At 40.6% G+C, this 21,431-nt stretch overlaps 1 protein-coding gene and 1 long non-coding RNA gene across 2 annotated transcripts in view; one reads left to right on the forward strand and one right to left on the reverse strand.

The window, feature by feature from the left end:
- Positions 1-1,694: 1,694 nt before the first annotated feature.
- The window catches only part of lrguk (leucine rich repeats and guanylate kinase domain containing), an 80,712-nt gene continuing 60,975 nt past the window's right edge, over positions 1,695-21,431 (reverse strand). Inside the window, exons 13-20 of the mRNA XM_033040091.1 lie at positions 18,032-18,145; positions 15,488-15,689; positions 12,880-12,999; positions 12,034-12,185; positions 10,205-10,293; positions 7,785-7,907; positions 3,567-3,739; positions 1,695-1,980 (exon numbers count right to left, since the gene is read on the reverse strand). Coding sequence (XP_032895982.1) covers positions 1,766-1,980; positions 3,567-3,739; positions 7,785-7,907; positions 10,205-10,293; positions 12,034-12,185; positions 12,880-12,999; positions 15,488-15,689; positions 18,032-18,145 — 1,188 coding nt within the window. The 3' untranslated portion in view covers positions 1,695-1,765. The remainder of the gene's footprint in view (positions 1,981-3,566; positions 3,740-7,784; positions 7,908-10,204; positions 10,294-12,033; positions 12,186-12,879; positions 13,000-15,487; positions 15,690-18,031; positions 18,146-21,431) is intronic.
- On the forward strand, positions 4,612-11,462 carry LOC116985349. The gene is made up of 3 exons (XR_004415249.1): positions 4,612-4,622; positions 6,193-6,194; positions 11,400-11,462. It is a non-coding gene; the product is annotated as an uncharacterized LOC116985349 (long non-coding RNA).

Consider the following 21,431-nt stretch of genomic DNA (forward strand, 5'->3'; position numbering starts at 1 on the left):
CCTTCTTTTAGTTTGCTTTTGTTTAATGTTATCTAACCCGTCTGATTCGGTCTTGGTTTGCAATCTTGAAACAACATGATGGCATACCATCCTCATACTTTTCTCACCTATGTTCCATCCATGGTCCATCCATTCCCCAAATAAGTGTTGGATGCAGTACACTTATCCCAAACAATAGGATAAATGGGAGTTCCAGTACACAGAAATCCATGCAGGTAAATTAATCTGCCTGGAAACTGGATTTGCATGCCTATGTTTGCAACCAGATTGCACCTAATTGTTGCACATGTACAGCTTAATTGAGTAATTTTTTGAGTGGAGGATTTGCAAAGTTAGTGTTCATGATCTCACCACAGTGACTGGTGCCTTTTACTAAAAGACAGAAGTAATTACTGTACCCAAGTTGGTGCTGACCTCTTCACTCATGAGTTATGGATCAGCCCCTTTACTTTTAACATGAAGTAATTCTATGAAAGATTTAACATTTATTGAGGTTATATGTTTATAAATTGTATATGACTAAGCTGAGTTTCAAAATGGATTGTTTTATACATAATTGCATTTTGCTTGACTTCATATCCTTGTGATGACCATGTAACAGGAATTGACAATGGAAAGTCCTCTGCTAGCATTGTAGGCTTGCAGGAGCAAGGAGGTCCTACTGCAGATAGACACAAAAAGATGGAGTAACTCAGCGGGGACAGGCAGCAACTCTGGAGAGAAGGAATGGGTGATGTTTCGGGTCGAGGCCCTTCTGCAGTTGTCCAGGGCCTTGGTGAGACCGCACCTGGAGTACTATGCAATTTTGGTCTCCTAACTGGAGGAAGGACATTATTGCTATTGAGCGAGTGCAGCATAGATTCACCAGGTTAATTCCTGGGATGGTAGGACAGACATACAGTATGGTGAAAGAATGGGTCGACTTGGCTTGTATTCGCTGGAAATTAGAAGGGTGAGGGGATCTTATAGAAAAATACAATTCTTAAAGGATTGGACAGGCCAGATGCAGGATAAATGTTCCCGATGTTGGGGGGAAGTCTAGAACCAGGGGTCACAGTTTAAGAATAAGGGGCAGGTCATTAAGGACTGAGATGAGGAAAAACCTTTTCACCCAGAGAATTGTGGATCTGTGGAATTTGCCACATAAGGCAGTGGAGGGAAATTCACTGGATGTTTTCAAGAGTTAGATTTATCTCTTGGTGCTTAAGGAATCAAGGGATATGGGGAAAAAGCAGGAACGGAGTACTGATTTTATATGATCAGCCATTATCATATTGAATGGTGGTGCTGGCTCGAAGGACCAAATGGCCAACTCCTGCACCTATGTTTGCAGTTGCAGTTGATTTACAGGGAGATTTAAGGCTGCCTGGAGTAGGTAGATGAATTTATTTTCCCACTGCCTGCTCTAACATGGGTGATTGGGAAGTCCCTTCTATATTGGTGGCATGGGATCAAACTGTCATCACCTCTGACTATTCTGTACAATTAGATTGTTGTAAACAGCAAGTCTAATGATATATTTTGATCGTTTTCATTGTCCTAAGTTTTCACAGTCCCTAAGCTCTAAACCTATTCCTGCAAAACACCGATATTTTAGCCATGTTTAGTGCAGTGTATAAATGCAAGCTGTTGTTGTAGTGTACATATTACTTAAGTCATCAGAATACTAATAATAAAAGTAGTGTAGACCTAGGTCATCAGAAGACTTAAGAATAAAACTTTTAATTTTGATATTTCAGATACAGTGTCTGGGCTGGGAACGTTTTTATTTCAAGGGGCATATGGCTGGCTCTGGATTCACTGGAATTTCAGCAGTTGTCCGCCCAGATGGAATTCCAGGCAGAACAGGCTTGACGTTGAATCCAAGTCGCAGAGTAATTGGCTCATTGGTTTTGGCGAATTGCTTCTTGGACAGAAGCTGTAAATCGCTTGGTGATTCTGCAGTGCCAGCTTTGTCTCTGTCAACTAAACCCCTAGTACCTGCACACACATTTAAACATAATTTAGTAATTGCTCACCCTTTGAGGGATAAAAATGTCAAGAAAACATTTTGGTGAACCTGGTCAAACGTCCCGCTACTCCCTTTTTCTGTCAACCGAACAATTCTGACTTTCCAAAGACATTTGGACAGATAATGTGGATTGGAAGGGTTTAGTGGAACATGGGCCCAATGAGCGCAAATGGCACTAGTCCAGAATGCTAACCTGGTTGGCACAGACAAGGTGGGGCGAATGTCCTGTTTCATAATGTTTTGTAATGGATAATGAATGGTCACTAGTCTATTTTTAAATTGGAGATGTCAAGAAGGAGGAGTCGGGTATGGGCTTTGACAGTGAGCAGGGTAGAAAGTGCCAAAGTTAATGAATTTTCGTAGTTCTGAATGAGTCATAAAAACATTCATAGATATTGCTGTATCTTTCTGCTTCAATTATTTTCTATTGTTTCTAACCACTGAATGTTAAAGTAATTGCTTTTTTGACAACTTTGATCCACATCCTATCACAGCTATTTTATTTCTTCCATTCTCTTCATCCCTCCCTTTGCAATTTAAAATGTGCTGTTTTCTCACTTTTCAGCTCTGAAGAAGTTTGTTCTTGTTGACTGTTTCCCTTCCATAGATGTTCCTGCTGATTGCTTTCCATATTTTCAGTTTTATCTCCATTAATACCCCTATGTATCGTAGGGCAGCACGGTGGCGCAGCGCTTGAGTTGTTGCCTTACAGTGCTTGCAGCGCCGGAGACCTGGATTTGATCCCGACTACTGGTGCTGTCTGTACGGAGTTTGTACATTCTTCCCGTGACCGCGTGGGTTATTTCTAAGATCTTCGGTTTCCTTCCACACTCCAAAGACGTACAGGTTTGTAGGGTATTTGGCTTGGTATAAGTGTAAATTGTCCCTAGTGTGTGTAGAATAGTGTTAATGTGTGGGAATCGCTGGTTGATGCGGACTTGGTGGGCCGAAGGGCCTGTTTCTGCGCTGTTATCTCTAATGTAAACTAAACACACATTGACTTTGTTTCAATAGAAACTTATCAGATGTGTACTCTCAGGCCCTATCCCACAATCATCTTGGAAACCTTTCAATTTTGAATGGAAAGTTTGATTATTTATGTCTGTAAAATCTTCTTTGTATAAATAATTCACCAGGCGAACTGAATGCTCCAGTATATCATTTTTTTTTTGGTAGTTTCATTCATACCATTACTGTAATGAAGCCAAGTTTTACACAAGTATTGTTAAACTTTGAAAGAGTAACAGAAGTTGAAAGTTTAAAAAATCTATTGACCACTTTACTGCTTGGGATTAAAATTCTTCTGATTTTAGATAGAAGACTGAAGGAGGTAAAGACCAATTTGAAGGAGTTAAGAGTACCAGAGTATGCAAGGAGTCCTGATTATAACAATGTAGACACAACTAGGAATACTGGACAGAGGAAGGACATCACAGGAGAGAAGGAGAAGTGGTAAGACATTAGAAGGTCAATTATCAAAGTATTTTAGATAAAATGAAGTTGTTAGGCAGATCACTTTTGTTTATGGTTATTTTTGCTGTAGTGATAAACATACCTTTTAGTGTTATCTGCAAATCTGATAGAAGATTCATTTCCATGTTTTGCATGATCTCATTATTAAGCTGCACAGATGAGTCAGAATCTGTTTCAATAGACATGGACTTGTCTGCAAATACACCAGCTGATGAATGCAATGACTCTCCATTACTGATTTGGGTTATCTCAGAGCTGCCATAGAAAACAATGTGATTAGTGGCCTTGCACTACATGGAAATAGTCAATCTTTTATCTGTACTTCTATTAAACTAAAATATTGCAATGTTAATGAGTGCCAAACATTCATATGAGTTTAAAATCAACCAGAAAGGTTCCAGTCAGCCATAACGCAATTGAGAGCCTCAGATTTCTAATTCCACCTCTCCCCTGGAAGAAATATTTTTAGATGTTAGGGCAAGGGAAAGGTTTCTAGAGTCATGCAGTAAACAAACCGACCCTTCAGCATAACTTGACAATGCTGACCGACATACTCTATCTATACCAGTCGCATTTGGCCCATGTCTCACTAAATCTTTCTTATCCATGTACATGTCCAAGTGTCTGTTAATTGTTGTTATCCTACCTGCCTCAATTACCGCATCTGGTAGGTCATTCCATATACCCACCACGCTCTGAGTAAAAAAAATGACACGCCTGTTTTTTTATTAACTCTTTCCCCATGTCCCCTGGTTCTTGATTCCCCTATCCTGGATAAAACACTCTGCACTCATCCTATCAATTCCTCTCATGATTCCATACTCCTTTATAAGATCACCCCTCAGCTTCCTGTGCTCCAAGGAATAACGTCCTAGCCTGCCCAACCTTTCCCTATAACTCAGGCCCCCGAGTCTTGGCAACATCCTTGTAAATTTTCTCAGCACTCTTTCCAGCTTAATGACATCCTTCCAAAATTCAACACAATACTCCAAAAGTAGTCTCACTAATGTCTTGTACAATTGTAACATAACGTCCCAACTTCAATAGTCAATACTGTGACACCACTTATAGGGAATTGAGCACCTATATGCTTAGATCTCTCTGCTCTTCAATACCTCCCAGGCCGCTACCATTCACTGTGAAGGTTCTGCCCTGGTTTGACTCCCCAAAATGTAACATTTCACACTTACCTGCATTAAATGCCATTAATCATTTCTTAGCCCATTTGCCCAGCTGATCAAGATCCTCCTGTGAATTTTGATACCCATTGTCACAATCTACAATTCCACCTGCTGCAACTTACTAATCATTCCTTGCATGTTCTCATCCACATCATTGATATAAACTGACTGAATAAAAAGAGGAAATAAAAGACAGTCTGAAGAAGAGTCCCGAAATGTCACCTAACCCGCAGAGTTACTTCAGCACTTTGTTGTTATTTTGTAAACCAGAATCTGGAGCACCTTGTTTCGACATTCTGAATAATAAAAAAAAATACTCTGCTTTGAAAATGCAACTCAAATCAAAAGGGGTCATTTGGCATTCTACGACCCATAGTTAGATTCTTATGTGTTGGAAATAATCAATACCTGCCACCTTTGTGGCACAAATATTACATCCCACTTATACCCATCACAGGTTGCTTCATTAAGATGTTCTGAATGGAATCAAACATTGTGCAGTAGTCAGCAGACATCCTCTCCAATTACCTTATTACATTAGGAAGGTCTAACTTCATAAAACAACACTAAATCAGTGATACAACTCCATAGGTGATATTCTGAAACTTCTAACCACCTCATGCATCTTGCCAAATGCAAGGCATGAGTTCAGCCATCCCTTGATGCCCATTGACATTACTTTATCTACACAGAGTATCATTTCCAGGTGCTTAGTTCAGATTAGTTTAGTTTATTGTCACGTGTACCGAGCTACAGTGAAAAACTTTTGTTGCGTGCTAACCAGTCAGCGGAAAGACAATACGCGATTACAATCGAGCCATTTACAGTGTATAAGGTAGACGATAAGGGAATAACGTTTAGTGCAAGGTAAAGCCAGTAACCACCGATCAAAGATAGTCCGAGGGTCACCAATGATGTAAATAGTAGTTCAGGACTGCTCTCTAGTTGTGGTAGGATGATTCAGTTGCCTGATAACAGCTGGGAAGAAACTGTTTCTGAATCTAGAGGTGTGCTTTTTCACAATTCTATACCTTTAGCCTGATAGGAGAGGGGAGAAGAGTGGCCAGGGTGCGACTCATCCTTGATTATGCTGCTGGTCATGCCGAGACAGCATGAGGTATAAATGGAGTTAATGGAAGGGAGGTTGGTTTATGTGATGGTCCGGGCTATGTCCACAATACACTGCAAATTCTTGCCGTCTTGGATGGAGCTGTTCCCAAACCAAGCTGCGATGCATCCCAATAAAATGCTTTCTGTGGCGGAACTGTAGAGGTTGGTGAGAGTTGTTGAGGACAAATCAAATTTGCAACGTGTGGAGACTTGCCCACCATATACACATCGGGAGAACAGATGGATACATTGAGCGCGTGATTCCCCATCTCTTAAAGATTAAAAATAAAAATCTGAGATTTATTCTATCTTGTGGAACTATCTGTTGGCAGCTTAAATGTTTCTGGGGAAATTAACACTACCTTAAGGTGAACAAGGGAAGCCGTCTGAATTTCACTCCCTTGTAGCGGCACCTAGTGGTGGCTTGGGGCAACACGAACCCTCGCTATTGGCTGGCAGGGTCATGTAATCGCGGGTGCGTTTTCGCGTGTTTTTGTTTCGTTAAGGGCCTGTCTCACTTGGGCGACCTCGTCCGCAAGTTCTGGCGAGTTTGCCCTCGACTCGTACTCGCAGCATGGTCGACACAAGGTCGTAGGAGGTCTTCGCAACTCTCCTTCATGTTTGATAGTGGTCTCCGCGTACTCGAGGCCTTAGCTAGGTCGTGGCGTTTTTTTCAATATGTTAAAAAATGCCCGCGTGTAAAAAAAGGTCGCCATGGAAAAAATCGCTACTTTTTTACTCGTAGGTTTAGTCGTATTAGGTCGGCATGTTAGTCGTAGGTAATCGAGCGTAGTCGTAGGTAGTTTTCATCATGGTCGAAGGGAGGTTGACTTCACTCGCCACTATTCGTTGTCCAATTTTCCCGAATTTAGTCGAAGCTGGTCTTCAACATAGTCGCAGGAGATCTTCAACATGTAATTTTTTTTCAAACTCTTCTAAACTCGCCAATTAGGTCGCCCAAGTGGGACAGCCCCTTTAATCAGTGGAGCTCCACCCGTGCAGAAGGCGCTTAGTATTATTTGGCTGACTTAAAAAGCGATTGAAAAAAACGCTTTGTTTATCCTTCTAAATAAAGAATTCATTTTCACTGAACTGTGTTGTCTCGCCAAACCCTAGTGTCTAGTTTGGCAGTACCGCAGACCCAGGATGTGACTGTCAAAATTAGTGTGTTCTTACACAATTATCAATGTTTGCTTTTCTTGTTTGTTGTAAGAAGAGACAAGAAATTATATCTAAGAATTGATGACGTATAATTTATATAGACCTTCCTTGAGATTTTTTAAAAGTAGTTCCGTCAGTTTTATTTAATGAATGGAATATTAATTAGGGGAATGGGACCGATGGGAATGCTCCAGCATTCCCAAAAGTCCCAAGGAACAAATTGCCACTGTCTTCGTCATAAGATATGAGAGTTTACATTTTCCAGTATTTATTTTGTGTAGGTTGAACATTTTGGGTCGAGACCCTTCTTCAGACTCAGATTCTTGAACTTACCCAGAAGTCTGAAGTAAGGTCTCAACCCAAAACGTAACCTATCCATGTTCTTCAGAGATGTTGCCTGACCTGCTGAGTTACTCCAGCACTTTGTGTTCTTTTGTGAACACCTATGCCGAGCTTTCTCCTGCATCCACCTAAACTTGGGGCAAGTTATAGCATCTAATTAACACATCTTTGGGTTGCAGGAAGCTGCCTAGTTATGATTATATTACGTCTGTAATGACAAACTGGCCTTAAATGACAAATTCACAAAATACCCCAGAAGAGCGTATGCGGGGAGGACACTAGTGCAGTAAAAGGTTGTCTTAAAACTTGGACATTTTTTCCACATGCAGAAAAAGTTACAATTCCAGACTCAGAAGAGTAAGGGAAACCCAAAATGAAAGTATCTACATTTGTCAACACTAACATCCGTTACTTGGAAGAACAAGTTCAACATAGAAAAACAATTTACTAAAATGCACCTACATTCCTTCCACAAAGAACTGAAAACTGATGAGGAATAAATATACCTGGCTGAACCAGAAATGCTCCCAAGTTCAACATCCTGAACCGAGGTACTTGCAAAGGGCATAATAGATGTGCCAGATGTCCATACTGATAACTCACTCTTCAAGAAATTGAAGTCTCGAACCCTGTAATGAGAATGTTTATTAATGATAAAGAAATTTACTCCCAGCTAAAAGCAGATTTTTTTTTTTTGCTTTATCCATTCTCTTTCCCATTTTATTTACTGTACTGCATTTCATTCATTTCAACTTTATTAATCCATTTAATGATTGCACAGTACTGATTGATCATTGCAGCATCTGTGCTCTGATCTTTAATTTGTGTCTTATCTTTATTTGATTGTGCAAGATCTGACTTAAGGCGAAGGAACTCCACACACAGGACGTTGCCTGGTTACAACATGGTTCCATTCCTGAAAACTGTTCCTAATGAACAACAGCTGCATGGGAGAGGGTCACAGAAACATCTGTGATGGGAGAGGAGCAAATGTAGGAGGAGTGGCCGCCACCCGCCCTCACTTTACTGAGTGAATGAGTCAGCTCTGCCGGCTCCACCCAGCCCGATTGTTGCAGTTTGTGGACGTGGGAAGAGAAGGCACATGGAAATGCCTCTTTCCTACCCAACTGAAGATGCCTGCAACCCTGCAGAAGTCAGCAAATCCATCATCATCCATGCCACCGGTCTCCCAAACACTTAATAGAACAGTGCAGCACAGAAACAGGCCCTTCAACCCACAATGTTCGTGCTGAACATGAGGCCAAGTTAAACTAATCTCCACTTCCTCCTCTATCTCCATTGCATTCATAATCATGTGCCTATCCTAAAGATAGCTCATATGTATGGGGTGTCCATACCCAGGGAGAAGCGAGAGCAACGCACTATTTGAAGATCACTCCAGCCTAACCGATCAGAGACCCAAAAACAAATTAATGGTTGGCAATGTTGTTGACAGTGAGAAAGCACGTTAGGATTACTGGAAACCATCAATGGACTGGTGAGGTTTTATAATTAAAGAAAGAACAAAAGGTGAACTAAAGACTTCATAAAAAAAAGAGATGATACTGATGTCACAGGCAGGGCAACAAGTGTGAAATATTAGATGGGATAAAAGAGAGAGTATGAAGGGGTTTATCATCTTTAAAAATGCTGACATTGCCTGGCCTAAATTAAGTATATCCCAGATTGTTGAAATGGTGGTAGGCTGCTCTTGTAAATTTTCAATGCACTCTGATACAGCAATGGTCCCAAGCCAATGGAGACCATTAATGTTTCATTCTTTAAACAGTGAGGATGGGATAAGTAATTACTGGGCATTTAATTTGTGGCTATTCATAAGGGTCTAAGGACAGTACAAACTTAAATTGGAAAGGCAAAGATTAATCAAGGAGTCACAGCATGGATTTATTGAAGGTCCTATCATTTTTTTTGAGCATGTAATTAAAATGGTTGTGGAGGGCAGGGTATAGGAATGTTACAAAATTTTGAGATTTAAAAAATCAAGCCTGTAATTTATCCCATCAGATAAAGCATAAAAACAACTTTAATTTGATACCTAATTCACTTTCATATCTTCAGCAATAAAAAAAGTTATGGTCATTTTCATACTCGGAAATTAGCATCTTGTTCCCTATTGCTTTTCCATTCTTAACACAAAAGCTGTGATCGAGGACAGTCAATTGACATAAAAGCCCGTAACTTTCTTAATTAAGCGAATTTAATTAAAATTTCAGTTATTATAGATTGAAGCATTCTGAAACACATATGATACATGGATGACCTGAAATTAAAGTGTATAATTAGTTAATTACCTAATTAAGTAGTTAATTACAAAATTAACTGTTGTGACAGAAATAGTAATAAACACCCAGACTACCTTGAAAACTCAAAAATATGATATTCTCAAGATCAGAATCTCTCCTTGACAACCAATAAAAATCTGCATTTTACCCTCCACCCCACAGCTTCTCGAGTTGCAAGCACAGGCATTGAGCAGATCAAGAGCGCCACTGATGGCAGGAATTTGTGACAATATCCGTATTTCTACACGGATTTTAGCAAGGCTATCGATATGGGCCCGAAAGGCAAGGTGGTCAAAAAATGTAAAAGCCGATGACAGGAAATAAAGTGGGGTTATTGTTAACGGGTGCTTTTCCATGAGAACTCAGTTTATAGTCCTCTCCTTTTCGTAATACAAATAAGCAAGTTAATCCAAACACAATTGGGACAATAAAGAAGTTTGGAAATGACAAGCTAGAATGACAGGCTTCAAGGAAATGATACAAAATCAGCTAAAAATGATGAGGGAATGGTGGTGGTTGGATTCTGAATTAATTCCCTGAGCATGAGGAGAACAACAGTGCCACGCAATGAGCTGGTCAACACGCAGAGCTAAATCACACATAATGGAAGGGAGGTTGGTCACCTTTTGAACAGATAGGTGTTAACATTTCGAGATATCCCCTTCACAGCCTCCCGCGCTATCATCTGTCGTTGCTCAATGGAATCTTGTTCCTAGATAACGAAGAGAATCAATTTGAAGACAGCGTTGAGTGCTTCTTAAATAAAATAAAGCTCGTAAATAAAGGTTGGAAAAAATTAACACCCAATGGAAATTATGAAACTATTGAACTCCAGCAGTCCTCCATAAAGTGGAAATTTTATTATGCTTATTAATACCATGACTAAAATAGACGGTTGTGATTATATATTTATCATAATTAAGAATTTTTAAATTATCATATGATAATTATATATGTATTCAGAAAATTAAATGTAACTTCATGCTTATATCTTCTTTATTTAACGTAAATCTGAAAGGATAGAACACCGACCATTATTCACAATAAAACACACTTGATAAAGTTTCCTCTTATTCTGCTGTGAAAATTCTTTGATTCTGATCTTTCCACCAATGCCAGCCAATGATGTTTATACAGTGCCCATGGCATGATGAATATTCCATGGTGTATGGATAAGAACAATTTGCTGGGCTTGAGTTGTGGATGCACTTGAATGAATGGATTGGAAAGTATTTGAAGATTGGAATAAGATAGAACGACTGAAGCTTCAAGGAAAACTTTTGAGAGCTAAGATGCTAAGGTTAATTGTGAAAATACGTGCGAGAAGATACAGGCTGGCACTGGGGTTGAATTAGAATGAAGAAATGAGAAAAGGAGCTGGAGTAACTCAGCAGCTCAGGCTGCATCTCTGCAGAACATGGATTGGTGACGTTTTGGGTCTGGGCCCTTCTTCAGATTGATTGTGGTCAGCAGGAAGAAAATTAGAAGATGGGGGAAGGACAAAGACTGGCAATTGGTAGGTTGTTACAGGTGAGGGAGGGGGGTTAGATAGGCAGATGCTAGGACAAAGGCCAGAGAAGAATAGACTGAAAGACTAAAGGTGTGAGATAAGGATAGAAGATCTGTAAATTGTGAAGCCAGAATAAGGGATGTAGGTGGGAAGGGGAGTGGAAAAATGGGTGTGAGACCAGGTGGGCCCTAGAGGGTGGAAGAGAGAAAACGGGGGGGAGGGGGGGGGGGGGGGGGGGAGGGGGGGGGGGAGGGAGGAGGGAGGAGATTGGTTGCTTTGTAAGTTACCCAAAATTGGAGAATTGAAAGTAAGCTACTCAAGTGAAATACAAGCTGCTGTTCCTCCAGTTTGCATGTGGCCTCACTCCAGCAATGGAGGTAGCCGAGGGCTGAAAGGTCAGTATGGAAATAGGTAGAGGAGTTAAAATAGTTAGCGGAGAGAGCCAAAGACAGAGAGGGAGAAAGACGTTATGAAAGAAGGACAGAGATTTAGGATGAGAGATACAGCAGGGATTTGCCCTACACAAGGCCTTGTTAACTATCCATGATCAGCCCTCGTCTTTCCAATGTACACGTGCCTTCTCTTGGGATTTCCTGCAATAATTTCGCTACAAATGATACAAGGCTCACTGGCCTGTAGTTAACTAGTTTGTGATTTAGTATGGTTCCCATATGGAAGGCTTTTTACCAATGTGGCACCAGCTTGAAAAATAGGAAAGAGACCAGTGTAAAGAATCAAAGTGAATAAATGTACATTTCTATATTTCCTTACAACCCAGGAGATTATTTGACCCATTACTCTAGGTCAGGTCTCAGAACAATTGCATCAATCCTATTCCCTCACTTAAATCAGTTCACAGTTTAGTTACTAAATTAGGTTAGCTGGACAGGTGCAAAAACAATAACTGGATTACTATTGTAAAATGATTTTAATTATTCTTACCAAGGCTGATTTTTGTGCTGACAGTCTAGCCTGTACTCTGGAAGAATAATTTCTGGTGGAGGAGTCCACAAATTCAGGAGGGTAGCCAGTGGCCCATGAAATTGAACTCCAGTTTTGTTCATTTTCACTAGATGGAACCGTGGTCATCAAATCTGTGCAACAATAAATAACGTATTTTGTAGTTCAAGAATACGGCACTAAATGTTGCTACAATAGAAAATTGGAGAAGATTTTGCTAATAATTCAAAAGAATCACTGGACTACCAACTAGGGACATGAGTTCAAATTAAAGGAAATTGCGCACCACTCTTCCAGCTTTCTTCCCCATCCCCCATCCACAATCAGTCTGAAGAAGGGTCCCTACCCAAAACATCACCTCCCGTGTTCTCCAGAGATCCAACCTGACCCACTGAGTTACTCCTGCACTTTGTATTTTTTTTACTCTAAGGAGCGAGGCAGTCACCAGGAGAGTTGAATGAAGACGGTCTGGGAAAGAACGAGATTTATTTAACTGCTTTTGATGATTCCTTTTCTTGTGATAGAATAATTACATAGGAAAGCAACATACCCTTTGTGACGGGAAGTACCTGTGTAGATCGCATGACAAAAGAGACTTTGCTGCGAAGATAGCTTGCAGCTTACATTGTCTTATATAATAACATTCAGAGCTGCACAATGATTGATAATATCATTTAAGCGATACAAGAATAATCTTCAAACTAAACATTACATAACTGAACTGCACTGCTGGGATTCAAAGCCGTTATTGCAGAAATATGAGGTCAGCAATTCATCACCAGAAACTCTGCTATTAATCCATATTTTGATATTATGGCTCAAACTCACTAGACATCTGCCATCTTTCATCATCCAGGCTTTTGCTACTTTCATCGGTTTTTGGCACATTGAGGCTCAGATACTCTTTTATCAGCTTGCTTAGCTCCGCGTACGCATCCGTAATTTCATCTGCATACAAAGATGGCACAAAATAAGAGTTGATGCCATTACTTAACTTCTTCATAATCTAAACACCATAAAATTAAATGTTTGGTAATATTTGCATGTTTGACAAGCCGTCCTCACTTTTCAGAACAGCTTTCTCATCTTTGACAATAAACATGTATCATAAGAAAAGAAAGATGTGCATGTTCTATTACTACATATCTCTTTATCTTTATACACATATATTTATATACATATTCATCACTGAGTTAGGATAAAGAAGGAAATAACATTGAAGGTAGTAAACCGATTCCATTTTGAAAAAAGTAATGAACAGCCATTGCGTTGGAGGTGAAGATGCAAATATGCTAATGTAATTTAGGGGATGTCATCAATAGATGAAGAACTCAAACTAGAACATGAAATAGTATAGTACAGGAACCAGATCTTTGGCCCATGATGTTTGTGCTGAATATGATGCTGCAATAAACTAATTCCTTCTGCCTGCACCTGATACGGCATAGAATCCAGCCATTTGGCCTAACTTGTCCACGTCCACCAAGATGTCCACCTTTGCAGGTCCTATTTGCCCATGTGCCTCTAAACCTTTCCTATTGATATACCTGTCCAAATGTCCTTTAAATGCACTTGCCTCCATCACTTCACCTGGCAACTCATTTCATGTACAAATCTTCCTCTGTGTGAAAAAGTTGCCCGTTGGGCAATTAAATAACTCCCCTCACATCAACCCTATGTCCTTTAGTTATTGATGTTATTGATACCCCAACCTGGGAAACGGACTGTGCACTTACCCTATTTATGCCTCTTACAGTCTTATACACCTCTATGACTTACTGCATTCCATGAATGGCCCTGCAAGCTTCTCAGCAACACTGGAACTCTATGTTTTTCATTAACTAAATCTGAATCTCATGAAGGGTAACACAATAGCACAGAACTGGTAGAGCTGCTGCCTCAGAGTGCTGGAGACACAGGTTCAATTTTTATCTAGAGTGCTTTGGTTTCCTCTGGATGCTCAGGTTTCCTCCCACATCCCAAATAATTGTGGGTTTGTTGATTAATTGGCAACTGTAAGTTGTGGAGTCTTTTAAATTCCTGGGAACCATCATCTCCAAGGACCTTAAATGGGGGGCTACCATCGATTCCACAGTCAAAAAGGCACTTGAGAGGAGGTGCTGCCTGCGGCAGCTGAGGAAGCACAATCTGCCACAGGCAATGATGGTCCAATTCTACATGGCCATCGTAGAGTCTGTCCTCACCTTCTCCATCATGGTCTGGTTTGGCTCAGCCACCAAGCACGACGCCTGGAGGCTGCAGCAAATCGCCCGATCAGCTGAGAAGGTTATTGGCTGCAACCTTCCCTCCAACTGTACACTGCAAGGGCCAGAAAGCGAGCGGGTAAGATCATCTCTGAGCCCTCTCACCTTGACCACAAACTCTTTGAATCACTTCCCTCTGGAAGGCGACTTCGGACTGTCAAAGCTGCCACAGCCAGACATAAAAACTTTTTTTTCCACGAGTAGTAGCCCTACTCTATTACCAAAAATCTGTTGCCTCCTTTTGTTCTGGTATTTTATTTAATTCACATGTTCAATCAATAATGTTTTATTATTAATGTTTTATGTGTCATTCCTAACTGTAACTGTATGTCGGTGTCACTTGCGGGCGGAGCACCAAGGCAAATTCCATGTATGTGAATACTTGGCCAATAAACTTATTCATTCATTCCTGGTGTGTAGGAAGGGGATGCAAAAATGGGATAAGAAAATACTAGTGTGAACGGGTGATCGATGGTCAGAGTGGACTTGGTGGGCTGAAGGGCCTGTTTCTATGCTGTAACTTCAATCAATCAATATCCTTCAACGTCTTTCAGACGAGATATTGGGCAATTATCAGGAATTAGTTGACTTCATTCAACAAGCTTATTTTTAATAACGTCTATAAGAATGTACTCATATCTTCTCCAGACATAACTTTGAGGGGAAGGTAACTATATATCTTCACTATTTATGGCAGGATCCGATCATCCCAGGCATCATTAATAGGGGGGAACAAATAAAACTGATTTTATTCATGCTCTCGGTGGAAAACTACTTGGTTAAATATACGAGGATAAAATAGAAACTTTTTTTTTTTTAAAGTATAACTAATCTATTGACACCTGCATTAAGCTAAATTCTTGATTTTGAATCCATTCATGGAATTTAGCATCTTGGTGGTCCAGCTTCAGAGTGCTAATAGCAAAGGCCGAGGCTAGTTTTCTTCACTGTAGAATGACTACGAAAGAAGGCAAAACAACCAAAGGAGGGGATTTCCAGTGTAATACAACTGAACTTTAAAGTGTGATTATTTTAAACACTGGCTGATAAGTGTTGAAGCAATGGTAACCAGGTAGTCCAACCAGTAAAGAGGAAAGTGGGGATAATTTGGGCTCTATTCTTTGGTAATGTTTCTCTCCAATAATAAGGTAACAAAGAGATGGGTTCCTTACCAGAGTTAATCACAGCATCAAAATAGCCTGGAAATTCTTGGTTTATGCTGATATAATTATCAACTTTGGATAGAGCACGATTGATTTGTGATTCATTGATCGCGCCTCTAAACCTTAATCTTTTCTCGTGCTCTTCCTTATTGTTTGGGATCAGGAGAATGTACCGAGGCTCAAAGTATGTCCTCTTCAAGCTGCGGACTCCCTGTTCAAAGATGGAATACAAAACAATTTAGATTTGTCTATTGTTCCTATTTAAAACAATTCAATTTCTTTAGTGGACTAAATAATTTTATATTAAAAAAACTATTAGGTGAAGAGTCAGACTTTTTACAATAGCACACAAAGATATTGTGAAACATGCACGTGATCTATTTGCCTCCAATCCCTGTGTATTCCTGTGTCTATTTATAATGCCCCTGTCCCACTTAGGAAACCTGAACGGAAACCTCTGGAGACTTTGCGCCCCACCCAAGGTTTCCGGAGGTTGCAGGTGGTTGCCGGAGGTTGCAGGTAGTGGAAGCAGGTAGGGAGACTGACAAAAACCTCCGGGAACCGCATGGAAACCTTCGGTGGGGCGCAAAATGTCCAGAGGTTTCCGTTCAGGTTTCCTAAGTGGGACAGGGGCATTAGGCTCTTAAACACCATCCCCGTTCCTGGCAGCGCTTTCCAGGCACCAACCACTCTGTCAAAAATAAAAATTGGCCCACACATCTCCTTTAAACTTTGCCCCTCTCACCTCAAAGCTGTACCCTCTAGTCTTTGATATTTCCATCCTGGAAAAAAAGATTTACTATGTGGAAAGTTTATTGTTCCTTTAAGAATATTTCAAAACAATGGAGTAAAAAGTGAAATCATTGTTGCAATGTAAAATAAACTGCAGACTTTAGTTGAGAAACAAGAGCTGCTATTCTTGTGACACATCACATTTTTATAACATCCCATTAGATTTTACAAAATATCGATTACTCTTTAAGTCAATTCTTGTTATATTGGTAAACAGGTTGTACTAGATCATGCTGGATCCCTGTTGCTGTTTAGAGGCATTTTGTCCACCCAACCAAGTTTAGTTGGTTTTGTTATTATTTATATTATTTTTGCAAAACAGATGGAAGCTGTTGGCCATCAAGTCTTTCACAGCACTCAGAACATTCCCATCAATCCCACCCTCATCTTATTTTTCCCGGTAATCCATTCTCTCTCAAAATCTGATGAATTATCCCTCACTAATTCTCCACACCTGGCAGGGCAAACATAATCCCTGGGTCCACTCTATTAAGCCCAAAAGAACTTCAGCTCGATCACTATCATAAATGTGAGAAGATGCTGACCTGATCTGCTTAATCTCCCGTGTCATGATAACCTCTCCATTACAAGAATTAACCTGGTGAACCTTCATCACACTATCTGTATTGCAAGATATGATAGAGTGTGATTTTCATGTAAGATTTTTCACTTTCTCTACTAAGATCTCAACATTGTGGAATACCTTTAATTTCCTGACAATTGTAAACTTTTAAAACAAACATGTGATACATAATGCTGGGACATTTAGACAATAGACAATAGGTGCAGGAGAAGGCCATTCGGCCCTTCTGGCCAGCAACGCCATTCAATGAGATCATGGCTGATCATCCACAATCAGTACCACGTTCCTGCCTTCTCACCTTGACTCTGCTATCTTTAAGAGCTCTATCTAGCTCTCTCTTGAAAGCATCCAGAGAATTGACCTCCGCTGCCTTTTGAGGCAGAGAATTCCACAGATTCTCAACTCTCTGGGTGAAAAAGTTTTTCCTCATCTCCGTTCTAAATGGCCCCAGGTTCTGGACTCCCCTAACATCGGGAACACGTTTCCTGCCTCTATCGTGTCCAATCCCTTAATAATCTTATATATTTCAATAAGATCCCATCTCATCCATCTAAATTCCAGAGTATACAAGCCCAGCCACTGCATTCTATCAACATATGACAGTCCCGCCATCCTGGGAATTAACCTCGTGAACCGTCGCTGCACTCCCTCAATAGCAAGAATGTCTTTCCTCAAATTTGAAGACTAAAACTGCACACAATACTCCAGGTGTGGCCTCACTACGGTCCTGTACAACTGCAGAAGGACTTCTTTGCTCCTATACTCAACTCTTCTTATGAAGGCCAACATGCCATTAGCTTTCTTCACTGCCTGCTGTACCTGCAGGCTTACTTTCAATGACTGATGAACAAGAGTTGCTAAAAATACCTAAAAATGGGTTGCTAAAAATAAACAATCAGAAGAACAGAAAAGGGTATATTGAGGTGATGGCTGAATTTGAGAACGAGAATAAACATTTACAATCAAAACATTGCTGAAGCAAAGCCAAAATGCAGACTACATTGCTTCTCGTTTAGCTGGAAAACACCAAGGAGGTACTGTTTTATCAAAATGATAAATATTTCCAATGATGCACCATTCTTCACATGTAATAACATTACATTCCTTCACAAACTATTACCAGCAGAACTATATCTGTCATTCCTACATCACGCTCACATGGCAACCTTCATACCTACCTCTAGTCCCATGTGAATGCAGCAGGCCAGACCCCTATTGGCTACAGTTTCCAGTGCATCTCTGCTGAGGCCAAAGTAACATCCATCCTGCTTTACTGTCTCGATAAATTTCCCCTGCACAAATATATTCAAATAGAAAGAGCAGTCAGCATCTCATTGTTATAATGTCATGAAAAATAATAGCTAATAGCAAGTGTTTCACGTTTTGATTCAAAAACAAGTTTGAAACAGAAAATGGCAATGTTATCTTAATCCATCTATGATATTTTCTTGCTTCAAAAATCATGTGACAATCTTTTTAAACAACATTCGACCATTAGGAAGACTGACAAAAAACTCCGGGAACCGCACGGAAACCTTGGGTGGGGCGCAAAGTCTCCAGAGGTTTCCGTTCAAGTTTCCTAAGTGGGACAGGGGCATAAGGATGGCCAAAAGTTGTAGCACAATCGTGTACTGTTTTTGCGCAAATATAGGTACAATTTACAAAGGTACAAACAAATCTACAAACAAGATGAGAGTTTTAGAAACATATACTAGACCAAGTGGTACCTATTTTGTTCCTGTCACAAGGGAGGCCTGGTGCCCCAACACAATATTCTACCACTCACCCACAGCCCCCATGGGAGGCCTGGTCCCCCAACGCAACCCGTTTCCAATGCAATATTACACCCGTTTCCCCAACGCAAACCGTTCCCCCAATGCAATATTCCAGCACTCACCCATAGCCCCCAACTGCACAGGGGCTCATTTCCCCTTATTCACCCTCCCTCATTAAGCTTTAAAAAAAATCCTTGCTGCCAGGAATATTAAAAAAGGGATTGCAACATTGTAGCTTGTTTACAGCTGGCAGGACTAAATGTCCTGGGATAGCAACATTGTAGCGAGCAGGGTTACAATCCCATTGTGACATAGCTCTAAGTGCCAGTGCAGAGGGAAGACATTTTTTCTCAAATTGGGGTTTTGTAAATTAGAAAATGTGAATAACTTGTGAAATATAACATAAATCTGAACAAAACTTGATACAAACCACCACATGACAATTGTGAGTAAGGTGGTCCAACAATTGTAGCGCTATAGTGTACCTATAATTTGGCGTAATATGACGACATCTCCGAATCAGAATTCACAGACAGGCACGCACGCGCACACACACACACAGAAACAAACAAGATGAGAGTTTTAGTATAATAGATATATAGATGGATGTGTCTCAAAATCAGTTTTACCCAGTGTAGATCACTTTTGCATAAAATTGGACTAGGCATTTCATGACAATTTCCACTTTAACGAGGTTGACCTTTCCCTGGCACCAGACATACACCTAATTATATTGCTGGCTGCACAACACAACTGTCTACTCCAGCTGACATAAATTGGAGCTTAAAGATGCACACAGCAAAAGTCTCAGTACAACTAGGAACACATTGTTCCACATTCTTGCTTTTGTTATTATTTAATGTGACATTTTACTGCTTTTAGGAAATTTGATTTGGCAACCTCACAGTTGACACTAGACTGGTCAAGTGTCTTCCAAAGTCCAGAGTGTTCTGCAAATGATATGGATGTCGTTCGCAGTGTTTTGCTGCAATGCTATTCATTCAATAAGTGCTCAACTGGTGAGGCTGCAGGTAGGGATACAGTAGCTTAAGATATACCCACCTGCACTGAGTCTTTTCCCGAGAGTCTTCAGAGATGCTACATCCTACCTGGAGCTGTCTGGTTACCAACCCATTTATAAGGTCTTGTTTTTTAAGACAGCCATCTTAGGAGATGTGACATCTTGTAGAATAACCACCAGCCACACTTGACAATGGACTTTTCATGGAGGTCAAGGCCATTTAACCTTGTAAGAGAATAGCAAATGGAGTATTGTGAGCAATTTTGGGCACCATATCCGAGGAAGGATGTGCCGGCTCTGGAGGTCCAGAGGAGGTTTACAAGAATGATCCCAGGAATGAGTGGGTTAACATATGATAAGCGTTTGACGGCATTGGGCCTGTACTTGGTGGAGCTGAGAAGGATGAGGGGGTACCTCATTGAAACTTACCAAATAGTGAAAGGTTTGGATAGAGTGGATGTGGAGAAGATGTTTCCACTAGTGGGAGTGTCTTAGAGGTCATAGCCTCAGAATTAAAGGACATTCGTTTAGGAAGGAGATGTGGAGGAATTTCTCTAGTCAGAGGGCGGTGAATCTGTGGAATTCTTTGCCACTGAAGGCAAAGCCAATGGATATTTTTAAGGCAGAGATTGGTAGATTCTTGATTGGTACGGGTGACAGGGGTTATGGGAAGAAGGCAGTAGAATGGGGTTAGGAAGGAGAGATAGATCAGCCATTATAGAATGACATAGACTTGATGGGCTGAATGGCCTAATTCTGCTCCTATCACTTATGGCATGAACAAATCTCTGCAACATCTCTCAATATACTGCTCATTTCAGCTTCTGGGAGGTCACCCAGACTCCTGGCGAATAAAGAAGTGATTTCAGAGCAGAAGGTGTCACCTTGGGCATTAGTAAAAGGTCAGCATTGCTGGCAGGGTTGAATGCACTCTTGTGCCCAAAAGGATTCTGATGACTAACCTAGATCTTTTCATCAACAATCAGGATTTTCATTCCTTAATTGTACAGCTGGTCATTGACCATAAGAATTACTTGATGATCAACGGCAAGTTTCCTACCATGATCCTTCATTCTGAGGGAATTCACACTATTGGATATTTTCAGCGGACAATACTGCCCTGAGAGTGGGTCGAGAGGGATAAGAACTAATATATACTAATATATACTTCCATGGCTACCTGGTAGGAATTCCATCTACAGAAACACACAACAATACAAACAGCTACCAAAGTAACAGACTATATGGAAAAATGTCCTTCGCTTCTTAAAGTTGCGATTCCATTAACATCAACGTTTTGGGACAACCTTTTGTAAATGGTAACCAGGTTAATAGACTTCATTATGTTGACAAGTGCAGACAACAGCGGGTGATGAGGAGAGAGCAGCATAGAGACCTGGAGTCTGATGGCATTAGGCAGGGCCTAATGACATGCATGAACAGAAAGAGCAAGAGGACAAAGAAGGCTACCTAGGGGATGTCCCTGCTGAGCATCAGCGGTCTCATTTCACAGCTGAGCAGAGGGAAGCGTTTCTTCATGGGCTATAAAGGACTGTTTAATAGATGCTTTTTAGTTTTCTGCCACAGGATGCCTAATAAAATCACGACCCCCAAGACTAGACCCAGTAATGATATCCTGCGGCTGGGATGTTTGACTTCCAATACCCACAATCATCTTCCCTTGCGGAAGGTACCACTCCAGTCTCCAGCCACTACCTTCATTTTTACCAGGACATCTTAATGCCACATTGGCCAAGTAGTCTTAAGGGCCTGTCCCACTTA

The sequence above is a fragment of the Amblyraja radiata genome, chromosome 21, assembly GCF_010909765.2.
Source record: "Amblyraja radiata isolate CabotCenter1 chromosome 21, sAmbRad1.1.pri, whole genome shotgun sequence".
NCBI classification, from domain to species: Eukaryota; Metazoa; Chordata; class Chondrichthyes; order Rajiformes; family Rajidae; genus Amblyraja; species Amblyraja radiata.